Raw genomic sequence first — 12,518 nt, forward strand, 5'->3', positions numbered from 1 at the left:
AAAAAAAAAAAAAAAAATAAGAAAATAGTGAAAACTCCAATAGGATAATAGCCCAAGAGTAAAAACAGACAATTCAAGAGGCACGAAAAGCATTCATCCCCTCTAGTTACCCAAGGATTGCAGTTGAAATGAGATATTTTTTCTTCTACAAGTTTTCTCATTTAGGATGAAAAAGCACCACAGTGCTTGACGTTGGCATGGGTGGAGAGAAATCAGCCCTTTTCCACGGAGCCCTTGGAGGCTAATCTGGTAAATTGTTTCTGGAGAGTAAGTTAGTAGTTATTAATAGGTACCAAATCGCTAAAAAAAGAAAAAGAACCCACTCTTTTAACTGAAAATCCCACTTTTTTAATCCTACAATTCCACTTTTTAGAATTTATCTGAAGGAAATACTTGCATGACTAAAACTAAGATATCTGCATGAGGTTTGACAAGTGTGTAAGAGGAGAATCAGTGAGACACAGCAATTGATGGTGAGGAAGGGGAGGGATGCAGGATGTAGAGAATCACTCCTGGAATTTCCCACTAGGGCAGGTGGGTGCCTGGTAGGGCCACTCACTGAGGCAAGATGTAGCAGGTCTGGGGGGAAGGCAGTGGATTCAGTTATGTGTGTTTGATGTTTCAGGAGCACGAGTTCAGGGGAGACATTCAGGGGCCAGTTGGAGGTGTTTGGAGCCCAGCAGGAAGTTGAAGAATTAATAGGCACTAGTGTAGGGAGACAGTGGAAGCTGGAGGGTAGGTGATTCAGTGGCCTTTGGATGCACCTGGCTCAAGCGAGTTGAGCCATTGGTTTGGGCTGGCAGGGAGGGAAGGAGGTGATTCTGATGCCTTGCTTTGTAGCTTTGACATCTCTGAGAAAATCCTGCATGTTGCACTTCAGGCCTGGGAACACTCCGTGGGGATCATCTGCTTTCCCAGTCTCCAAAGGCTGGCTGAAGATGTTTCCAACCAACTTGCCCATGAAATACAGAAGGCACTGGTGGGAAAGCCTGCAGGTGAGAGAAGAGAGGTCCTGGAGAACTTCACAGTAAGCAAAACAGCTCTCCCAGGCCTCCGGCTAAGCCCCTCTCTGCTCCCAGGCCTCCGGCTAAGCCCCTCTCTGCTTTCTAGAGGAGTTAGAGTAGTGACTTCGAAAGCACACGGAAGGCCAGGTTCTGCCACTGGATACCCTGGAGAACAAAGGAAAAGGCTAAAAGAGGGAAGAGAAGAGGGACTTGGGAAACTCTGCTGCTCCTGGGAGGGACACAAACACACACACATACACACACACACAGACACACAGAAACCAAAGCCAAGCATGTTTCCTGCTGCAGGTCTCCTGACTTGCATCCTTCCACTCAGGGAGCTGGACCCCAGAGGCTGGGCTATGAGACTGAGGACAGGAGGGAATTCCAGGGGGAAGGAATGGCTTGAGCATGGTGTAGATTGCAGGAATCCTTGTGACAAAAGGGGCTGTGTGATACAGGAAGTGGGGAAAAGACACTGGATTGTGGCAAGTCCAATTGCCGAGGAGCTTGTTATTATTTAGCAATGGGGAGCCACTGACGGTTGTTGAACAGGGAGGGTGGTATGATAAAGGCTATCCTCCAAGGAGATTCATGTGGCAGAGAGTGAAATGTTTGGTACAGATGCAGGTGTCATTGTTGGGAGGGCAAGAGGCAGAAGTTCCCTAAAGATGCTAAGGCACATCTCATGGAGAGAGGGACCCACGTGGAGGGAAACTGGGTGACCAGGCCACCACACTGCCCTGCTGGTGACCCTTTCTCCCCTCCCCCACACTCTTGCCAGAGCAAGCACGGGTGGCAGCTGGGCAGTTGCTGCGGTGGAAGGGAGATGCGGATGCAGAGCAGGATGGCTACCTGCTCCTGAAGTCAGTGTACGTGCTCACGGGGACAGATTCGGTAAGTTCCAGGCCCCAGTGGCCCAGCCTGGGTGCTTCTCACCTGTGTACAGAGGGATGTCCCAGCTCAGGGCAGTGGCATGTCTCAAGGGTGTCTTTATTTTCATGAAACTGATGTATCCTTTTTCCTTCCCTACTTCCCCTCGGATACAGAACGTGGACTTCAGAGTCTGAGATTCATATTCACGTCCCGCCTTTTCAGTTGACAAGCTGTGTGTAACCTTGAGCAAATAATTTGACCTCTTTGCATCTCTGTTGTGTTGTTAATTCTAAAATTGGGGATAATAATGCCTCCATTCTAGGGTCAGTGTGAGGACCAACAATGACTGGTGTGTATGGACTATATTTCCTGTGTGTCAGGGTGAGGCTGGGTGCATCCCATGCATTGCACTGATTAATCCTCCTCAAACCCTATGAGTCAGATTACAGTGATGCTGCACTGGTGACAAGAAATCAGGTTCGCCCGTGATATGCAGCTGTAGTCTGTCTGACTCTGTGCTCTGAGCCACTGCTCTTTACTACCTCCTGCTAAATTCAGACTAAAGGAGCAAGGCCTGTAGGCACCTGCCCCGTGCCTCCCCAGAGACGACAGCGACCGCTCCTCCTTCCCTTCCCACCCAGGCCCCATCCCGGCTGCAGGCACGGCCTCCCACCATGAAGCAGGGACCTTGAGTGGTTTGCCGATGACTGGTGTCCTCTCAGGCAGAAGCAGTCCCTGGGAGCTGTGGCCACCAGCAGCAGTGGCCGAGGCTCTGTGCAGGGCAGGCCCAGAGACCCCTCCATCTCGCGAGGCTGCCCACTGTGAGCGTCCTGGTGCCCAGACTAGGAACAGCAGGGAACCAGGCTGGGGTGGTGGCTGCCCTCTGTCTAATGGTGAACAGAGGCATCAGACAGGCATTTGGAGACAGTGCCAGGAGGTGAGAGAGGAGCACAGCAAACAGTTGTTCACCAGTGGGAGGACCATCTGACTTTTCTTCCATGTAAACTGCCTGGACCACCATCAGGGACAGTGGCCTGGAGCACAGGGTGGGGGCTTTTCAGCCCCTGGAGAAGGACTGTTTTCGGTCTGAAGAGTAAAAAGTTACCTTAAAGCCTTGTTTTCTGCTGCGAGGAGTCTCTGCCCCCAAAGCAGTGAGAGAGTGCCTGGGGAGGCAGTGCAGTTTGGAGGACAGGGAGAGCCACCCTGAGTGCAGTCATGCAGGGCCACATGTCCAATACGGGGGCAGACACTACCTGCAGTGAAGTTTTTAGGGACCAGTGGCCTGCATTACACTCCTGCTGCTGGCCCAGGCTGTACATTCTTCTTTTCTCTTTTCTAATTTACCCACCACGTCTGTGAGATTAGTCAGTCGAGTGGGAAATTGCATGGACAATATACTTTTTAATAACCACGCATGCGCTGTCTCACGGGCATGTATGTGTGCACATACGCATGTAGAGTCTACAGCCACGGTAATCCTGGTGCAGCTGCAGGCACAGCCTGTGAAGAAAGGCCCTGGGAAGCTTCACACTCAGGCTGGTCCCTCTCTGCCAACTCCCTGTCTCCTCTCTGTCTGGCAGCCCTGGGGCTGTTTAGCTGTGGTGTGGCTCTCTGGATTATTGGTCCTCACCTATAGGGCTGTTTTGGTCATGATGAGGTCTTAAATCTGGATGAAGGGATGGAAAGGGCCCTGAGCACGTCCTTAATTCAGTTGCTTATACTTGTTGTCAACCACCTCTTCCCTACTGAGTTTCCAGTTCCCTCATCAGGAGGAAACCTACCAAAATCAGAGGTATGATTGCCAGGAAAGCCCTTGATTTCTGCTCTGCACCAGTTCCACCCTCCTGCCCTCCCTCCTTTCCTTCCTTCCTATCATCTCTCTATCGTGTAAAAGATATAATGTTTATCGAGCACATAATACACACTTTATATAAACTTAATCTTCACAGCCATCCCAGTGGGCCCTATGATTGCCTCCATTCTTAATTGAGAATGCGTCGCCCAGAGAGAGGAAGTGACTTACTCACGTTTGTGGCTAAAACAGCCGCACTGGCTGACCTCTCTGGTCTGGGTCTGGAGCCGTGCTCTGCCTGGCTCTGCGGCCCTGGGTCACTTCTGCTCTTCCCTTGCAGGAGACGCTGGGCAGAGTTGCTGAATCTGGGCTCCCAGCCCTGCTCCTCCAGTGCCTTTACCTCTTCTTTGTCTTTCCTCTGGAAAAGGATGAGCTTTTTGAGAGTGATGTTCAAGTTCAGAGGATGTTTGTGCAGGTGAGTGGGAGGAGGGCTGGACTCCCCTGGGCCGAGACTGAGCTCTGCTGCTCCAACCTCCTTTCATCTCTCTCCCCCTAGTTCTGAAGCTCCTCTATTCTCCTGGAGGGTCCAGATCTTCCCCTTCCCCCAGGCTCTGCAAATGCCGGGGAACCCCACGCATTTGGAAGATGGAGTTTCTCTCCATCTCGCTGTATCCTTGTATTGCCCTTGTTCTCTCCCAGGACGGTGTGCTCCTCCTCCCCCACTCGGCCACACCAGCTCCTTGTCCTCCAGTCTGTGTTCTAAGGTCCCGCCGACCCTCCCGGACATCTGGAACCTCCTGTCTCTGGCCCCTGCACCTCTGAGAACAAACATGCTAAGCCCCACTTGCATAACTGTAGCCAACATTTTCTAAGTACTTACTATGTACCCACCCTTATGCCATAACCTCACATCTGTCACCTCCCTGAGCCCTCTCTTCCACCACAGGATGTGTGTGGTTTTGTGATCTAAGGTACGGTGAGTAAACGTGAGTCCAGGGTCACAGAGGTGGTGGGTCGGGGCTGGGATTGGAACCCTGGGAACCTGACTCCTGAGTCTGCTCACAGAAAGGCATTTAACCACTCCGTGCGGTCACCTCTGTCTCTCCTCTCAGAGGCCATCTCAGGCCACTAAGCATCACATGCTATGTCCTCATGTCATTACCCATCTTTCCTATCCTCTCTGACCAGCAGTGACTTTTACCATAACTTCTCACCTCTCTCCCCTGCCCCCTTACTGACAAGTTCTGCTTTCTCAGCTTTTGGGATGCTGCATTCTCCAGAAAACTCCTCCTGCCTCTCTGGTGGGGGGACTGTGTATCTTACTCATCTTTGTGCCTTGGCCGGGGTCTCGCACAGAGCAGGTACTTTGGACCATTTGGGGGTTGCCAATGCAGCTGTCCACTGAACATGCACGTCCACATCCCCATCCATTTTAGACCAATTCTCAGGCCAGAACCATCTTTACCAGAGGGTATCTCATAAGTTCTGGCAGGTTCCACTTATGGTGGGTTGTCCATAAGCTGCATTTGTTAGAAATTTAGGTGTCATTTGCCCACACATATATCATATTCTAAGTGGTGACCAGGACACAGTACTGGGTACGTAAGTCTTTACTGTGTGGCTTCTATGTCCTCTGCAGGGAGGCAGTGCAGCCCTGTCTTCCTGGTCCTCTCCACGTATGGACAGAATGTGAGCCACAGGGATGCCACATCAGAGACCCTCCGGGTTTCCTTATTTCATTCCACAAAATATAGAGAACTCCTCTTGGGCTCGTCACTATGCCAGACCCACGGTCTCTCACAGAGACGACAGAGAGACAGAGAAGTTAAACGGGGAGAGCAGTCGCGCGAATAAATGATCAGCGTCCAATTTTTTAAGTGCTCTGATGGAAAAATGAGAGATGTGCTGGGAAATGAGGACAAGAGTATAAATGGACGCCCTTCTGAGGAAATGGCATTGAATCTCCCTGGTCTGGGGCAGAGGGTGACCCCATATGACCCCATCCTTCCCGCTGAGACATGGAAAATTAGGGAACAAATTCCTCACAGGAAGGAGGCTTCCTAACGAGAGTCTCTTTGGCTTTTTTTTTTTCCAGATGTTGCTCAACATTTGCGGTGAGGCTCAGGGTCTGGAGGGACTTCTCTCTGGAAACGAGCTCCAGTCTCTCGTGATTGCCACGACGTGTCTTCGGGAGCACAGCTGCTCCTTTTGGAAGGAGCCCACCTTCTGTGTGCTGAAGGCAATCTCCAAGGCCCAAAACCTTAGCATCATCCAATACCTGCAGGGTATGACCCTGGGAGACCAGGGCTGGGCTGTGGGCACACTTTCTAGAATAAGACCTTGGGATGCCCTTGCAGCATCAGTATAGATTCCAGGGACCAAAATAGAGATGAATAAACAGGATTTTCACCGATGCCCAACTATGCCTAGTAGGTGACCCTACGTTGCTTGGGTCCATTCATGAAAGTGTCTTTATTGTTCATTTTGATGCTCTACTGGAGGAGAGAGGGAAAGGGGAACTCATTTACTACACACATGCTGTTGAACAGACACTGTGCTGGGCTCATTTGTATGTTACCTCACTTGCTTCTTTGAGATACATATTGATAATTAATGCCATTTTCCAGCAGAAGAAACAGATTGAGTGATAGAGGAATTTGCCAAGGCTCCCCAGCTAGTGAAGAAGAGAATCAAATATTAAACCTGAAGGTGCCTGATTCCAGTGCCTTAGGTTCTGCTCTGGGCAGCATGTGTAAGGGTTAAGGACTTAGATTCTGACACCAGACGGCCTGGGGTGTGGGCTCCAGCTCTGTCCTCCTAGCTGAGTGACCTTGGGCACTTAACTGCTTGGGTGCTTCAGTGTTTTCATCTGTAAAATGGAGACCATAATCCCGTTGATCTCAATGGATTGTTGTGACGCTTCGATGAGTTGGCGTATTTGAAGTGCTTAGATAGTGCCTGACACCCAGTGGCTGCCCCATAGGTGTCAGCATCACAGCATCATTACTTGGGTGTGATCAAAGGCAATACCCTGAGGGAATCAATTCCTTTAGCAGTCCCAGGGGCCTCCCTTAGCATCATCTGTCTCCTGAGGATCTAGGTAATGCTGGGAAGCATGGACACTACGGTGGCTTGCGGGATCCTGGAAAAATGTATTAGCCTTTTTTTCAGGTGCTGGCCCACCACGGGGCAGGAAGGGAAGCTCTGCAAGGCTAACTCCTAGGGGAAGGTTTTGATGAAAGTCTTCAGCTGACCTCTCCACCCACCATGCACCATTTTTCAGCTCCACCAGCTGAAATGCCTCTTAGAAGCACAACCGTCTATCCCTTGAGTTAACTCTAAGGTGTGGGGTCTTTTTGGGAGAGGTGGGGGTCTGAGCCTGCCAATGTGACCTGCTTGTCCACAAACACTTGCCCTGTGACCTTCTTTCAGGGGCCTCCTATGATAGACGGTGTCAGCTGGTGAGAGCTGGGAAAGTACAAGCCCACCCTCTTACTGTAACTGAACCCTGGGACAAAACTTCATCCTCAGTTTCAAGATTGAAATTTCCCAGTGAAGCCAGGGCCCAGTGGTAATGGTGTAGGGCTGAGCTGGGCCTGAGGTGCTCAGCAGCCCAGGCACCCCTCACAGACTAGAGTCAGAGACCCCTGAGAAAAGGCTGCCTACCTTGGTGGTGGGGGTCTCTCACTGCGGTCATTATTCTCAGCTGGAAAAGAAAAATGCCACCGGAGTGGGAGCTGGCCACAAAAGCACTGTGCCATAGGGGAATGAGTAGTTTCCATGGGCGTATAGGCTGAGAAGGTCAGGAAGTAAGGACTAGCCTGGTGTTTACCTGCCAACAACCTGCCACAACTCTCAGTGCTGCCCTGCCTGGCATGCAGAGTTTGGAACTTGTCCTTGGCCTCGCAGGTGAGGGACCGAGAATGCCTTATCTCAAATTCTGGTAGACACTTTTCCTGATCCACTGGTGTGACTTTTCTGGCACTCAGAAGAGGCTTCCCCCAATGAAAGAGCCCTAAAAACAGTGATCCATCCAAACGCAAACCCAGTGACATCTCTCTGCTGACTCCATTCTTTCCCTGGCTTCTCACAGCTCTGGGGTAACCAGTGTGTTCCACAGCAGGCCACATACCAGTGGGGCCTGTCTTCCTCCCCCTCCCTTGTGGACCACACTTCCCGGCTCCAACCCCCTGGATTCTTTAGTAGCTGATACACACCATCTTTTTGCCCTTCATCTTCCCACGTGTTCATATATCCTTCCCTACACCTCTCATCAAGCTCATTTCTGCTCAGCATTGCTTCCTTAAGGTCTTCTGTGACACTCAGGTCTTCTGTCTTGCATCTTGTTATTAACGGGCCTGGACTGTCCTGTGTGCTGGGAATTAAGAGCAGAGGGCTTAGAGGCTCCCTTCCACTTCCTGTTTCACCTGCTCTCCATCTGGGCCCTCAAGTGTGGCTCTCAGGATGACACTTCTCATGGAGGAGCCTTCTTCATCCAAGAGCCAGCAGAAAAGTGCTTTGAATGAATTCTCATTCACATCCTGATATACAGTGTAAAGGCAGGTGGGGAGGGAATGACCACTGAAGAAAAGCTATTGCCTTTGAATTAGCAGGGGTGTGTTTCCTTCCTGCAGCCATGGATTGCATCAAGATCTCCCTCCAGAACCTCTCCAGGCTTGCAGACACTCTCCCTGCTCCCGAGGTGAGCGAGGCAGTGAGCCTTGTCTTGGGCTTTGTGAAGGACTCCTACCCCGTCTCCTCTGCTCTCTTCCTGGAGTTTGAGAATGGGGAGGGCTACCCTCTGCTGCTCAAAGTGTTACTTCGGTAAGTGGCTGTGCTTGGTGGGGAAGAAACGGTGGAAGCCAAGGTCCTCACAATCATTTGCAGTGCTTTGGAGAAAGACAGATATTGGGGCTTCTCAGAATGTCTTCTGAAATACAAATCTCCACAGAGCATGGCCAGAGAGACTTTTATTGCAAAAGTAAATCAAGATGCAGCCGGGTTTGGAGTTGCTTCTTTAGGAAACCAGTTGGTGATCTGCAATAATAGTTTTACCAAGTCCATTTGGTGGCATGTACCACCTGCATGCCTGCTGGCCTAACAGCCACCTGGGATGGCTGTGACCAGCTCTGCCTATATGCTTGGGTGTTGGAAGTGCCCATAGATCAACAACTCCAGGACCAGCCCTCTACCAATGACTGGTAGAAGCTGATGGATCCATACCCAGCAAATTTGCCCCTTGGGTGGGATAGCTCTACCCTGCCTTCCAGAGTCCCTGGGAGGATTAGAAACAAGAACAATACTCACTCTTGAAATAAGCATGAGGAAGTCTAATAAAGTCCAATTATTTCCCATGATGTCTGTATTGTTGCCATTCTGAAATATCCAATCTCTCATTTTGGGGGTGCTTCTGCCCTGCTGGTGCCCTAAGCTCATGACTTTTGGGGGCTCTGGCCATGGTGAGCAGATGCTGTGGCTCTTCACAGGTTTCTCTTTATTCTAATTGCACGTCCTCAGATCAAGGGCTGAGGCTTGCAAACAGACTGACTTTTATCCCTCCCTGCGTCTTTTGGTGCTGAACTGGTGGAGACCTTTTGGGTCTTGCCCAGCACTGCGATTTCCATTGCCTCTGTATCCCTGCAAGGAGCACCATGAGCAAACCTGGCTGCTCCGTCCAAGACGTCCAGGGAGCTGGCCTCGTCTGTCCCCACAGGTATGACGGGCTGACCCAGAGTGAAGTGGACCCCCACCTAGAGGAGCTCCTTGGGCTGGTGGTGTGGCTGACAACCTGTGGGAGGTCAGAGCTGAAGGTGTTCGACAGCATCACTTACCCGCAGCTGGAAGGCTTCAAGTTCCATCACGAGGCTTCTGGTGGGTCATTGGGTGTCTCTGGGTGCCTGACAGCACTTGGCACTGTGCCCTGACCAGGCAATGCGGGTCATTCCCTGATTCCCTGTGCAGAAACAAACATGTGGCACCTGTCAGTGATACAGTAGGGGCTGATTCTGTCATGCCTTTGGGGAGATTTTAAATCTCTCCTTTATAGATTTTTCCAGATGACCTGGGTGGGACTGAGACGAAATGTTTGCTTTAAAAAGGCAAAGACTCTCTCAGATAATGGAGGGAGCCTGTGATCTCCATCACAAGTGTGACTTACTTGGTGACATCTGCTTATCTAACAGGGACTGATGGCCCCGAAACAGCCATCCAGGCTCAGAGTCAGTGCCTCCTTAGCTCTACAAGATACTGACTAATTGATTGATGAACTCAACCAACATGTACTGATAATTTCTGTCCAGCAGCCACTCTGCCCCATGCTGGGTACCACCGTGAAGAGGCCAGGTGTCTGCTCCTTAAAAATTCTCTATAGAGACCATCACACAAACCTTGAGCCATAATCTACTCAATAACTGGCTGATAAACAGGCACAGTGGTGACACCAGTACAGAGAATTAGCTCTGCCTGGGTCAGTCATGAAACCCTGCACAGAGGGTCCCATTCAAGACAAGTTTCAGGGCAAAGGATGGGTCATCCAGGTAGAAAAGAGGGGGAAGAAATATAAAGACAGAAGGTACAGCCTGGGGAAAGAAATGGTGACCAGAAACATCTGGGTGAGTCTGGGGAGATGGGCAGAGAGACCTGTGCAGACCAGAGGGTGGAGGCTGCAAAGCTATGAGACCAGTTTGACTGGTCTCCAGCAGGGGAGTGGCTGGATTAGAGAGGAGTTTCAGAAACATCTCGAGTGTCTGAAGCGCAGAGGGCTGGAGGCAGGGAGTTCTCTGAGGAAGTATCTCTTGGGTATGAGAGGATGAGACTAAACCTTCTAGCTGGTGAGAAAGGAGGGAGTGGGTCTGGAAGGTGTCTTTATTTAACAGCTTGCCTAGAAATGAAACTGGCTTTGCTTAGTAATCTTTAACATCATTTTCTTTTAATGAATTGAAACCAATCCTCCAGTCCTGTGCTGCCCGATGGAAATATAATGCGAGCCACATTACGTAATTTTAAATGTTCTAGCAGCAAAATTTTAAAAATTAAGAAGAAACAGGTTAAATTATTATTATTATATATTTTTTTGCGGTACGCGGGCCTCTCACTGCTGTGGCCTCTCCCGTTGCGGAGCACAGGCTCCGGACGCACAGGCTCAGCGGCCATGGCTCACGGGCCCAGCCGCTCCGCAGCATGTGGGATCTTCCCGGACCGGGGCACGAACCCGTGTCCCCTGCATCGGCAGGCGGACTCTCAACCACTGCACCACCAGGGAAGCCCTAAATTATTTTTAATAATATATTTTATTTAACCCAATATATCCAAAATATTACCATCAAAAAATGTGATCATACAAATAATTGTTAATGAGTTTTTTTTGCCTTCTTTTCTTTGTGCGACATCTTGAAAATCTGATGAGTATTTTTACACTCAGGGCACGCCTCAGTTCACAGTGGCCACATTTCAAATGCTTAATTACCCAGCACGTCTTAGACAATGCAACTCTAGCCTTATTCACATTCTGGGCATATGGCTTTTCTGGACTTCTGATAGACATTTACCCACAGGAGCTAGAAAATAGAAACTTTAAATGGTATTTCCTCGTGATAATGCAAGCACGTATTTCTAGGCATAGGCAGGAGAAATGATTTGCAGGATTATTTCTTTTTTGCATCTTCAGGGGTGACTGTGAAGAATCTTCAGGCCTTCCAAGTCCTGCAGAATGTTTTCCACAAAGCCAGTGACCCTGTCCTCTGCACCAAGGTCCTGTCATCCATCAGGACCATGTGGGCCTGGAACGCCCGCAACTTCTTCCTGCTGGAGTGGACCCTGCAGCCCATCTCGCAGTTCGTGGAGATCGTGCCCCTGAAGCCGACCCTGGTGCAGATGCACTTATTCCAGCTGCTGGAGGTCCTGGTGTTTGAGCTGCATTACGTGCCCCATGAGATCCTGCGGAAGGTGCAGCGCCTGATCCAGGAGAGCCCAGAGCCACTCGTCACCCTCGTGGCCTTGAAAACTGTCCTCAGGATCGCCGGCTGGGACCCGCTCTTCACTGACATCTTCCGGGACTCGGGGCTCCTGGGCCTGCTGCTAGCCCAGCTACGGAAGCAGGCCAAGATCCTGAGGAAGTCAGGTGCCTTCCAGGAGCTTTAGGAAGGGAAGTGGGGAATGGGTGGGGTCCAGTGTTAGCTGGGCCTGGTCTGTGTACCAGCCCCACCACCCATTAACATAACAGAGAAAGTGAGTGTGCCCATGTCACCTGGTGCCCTGAGAGTCAGACAGGGTACCCCTGGGCTACATGGCTTCACAGCACAGGCAGCCTCCCTATTTTCTATAACTTGCCTGATCTTCCCCATGAAGAGGTGGGAGGGATGGGTGTAACTAGAAGCCGACTCATGGGACTAACTCAGGCCTGATGAGTTCTTAGTTTTCAGATACCTCCTGCAGTAGATATTGTCTGAGGGTGTAGGTAGGGAAACAGCAGAAGGACAGGTCCCAGCAATGCAAAGGGTAAAGGAGGCTCAGAGAGGCTTGAAAGTCCAGGATGGAAGGGTGTGCGGGACACGTCCGAGGTCAGCTGGGATACGGCCACCTTGCTCACATGGTGCTGTCGGGCCCAATGGCCTCCCACCTGGAGCAGAGGTCAGTCACCAGGGCCTTGCTGGCCAGCTTGCCCCTCTAAACCTTGGCCACACTTTTGCATGCCCTGCTGGGCCGTACACCTGTGGCTCCTTGGCAGCACTCCCTCACCCTGACTCAGGAGCACGGGCCTGGGATTTCCCTGCCTAACCATGCCTCATGTACATACCCTGGATTTTACAACAAGTCTTCCAGGGGATTTTTTTTTTTTTTTTTTTTTT

At 50.7% G+C, this 12,518-nt stretch overlaps 1 protein-coding gene across 2 annotated transcripts in view; it reads left to right on the forward strand.

Moving 5' to 3' along the window:
• WDFY4 (WDFY family member 4) overlaps nucleotides 1-12,518 on the forward strand; it is a 270,159-nt gene that overhangs the window by 8,788 nt on the left and 248,853 nt on the right. For both annotated transcript variants that reach the window (XM_007446234.1, XM_007446235.1), the window contains exons 2-8: nucleotides 881-995; nucleotides 1,789-1,901; nucleotides 4,013-4,147; nucleotides 5,768-5,957; nucleotides 8,307-8,496; nucleotides 9,386-9,543; nucleotides 11,339-11,791. In XM_007446234.1, coding sequence (XP_007446296.1) covers nucleotides 881-995; nucleotides 1,789-1,901; nucleotides 4,013-4,147; nucleotides 5,768-5,957; nucleotides 8,307-8,496; nucleotides 9,386-9,543; nucleotides 11,339-11,791 — 1,354 coding nt within the window. The remainder of the gene's footprint in view (nucleotides 1-880; nucleotides 996-1,788; nucleotides 1,902-4,012; nucleotides 4,148-5,767; nucleotides 5,958-8,306; nucleotides 8,497-9,385; nucleotides 9,544-11,338; nucleotides 11,792-12,518) is intronic.

The sequence above is a fragment of the Lipotes vexillifer genome, unplaced genomic scaffold (assembly GCF_000442215.2).
Source record: "Lipotes vexillifer unplaced genomic scaffold, Lipotes_vexillifer_v1.1 scaffold1143, whole genome shotgun sequence".
NCBI classification, from domain to species: Eukaryota; Metazoa; Chordata; class Mammalia; order Artiodactyla; family Lipotidae; genus Lipotes; species Lipotes vexillifer.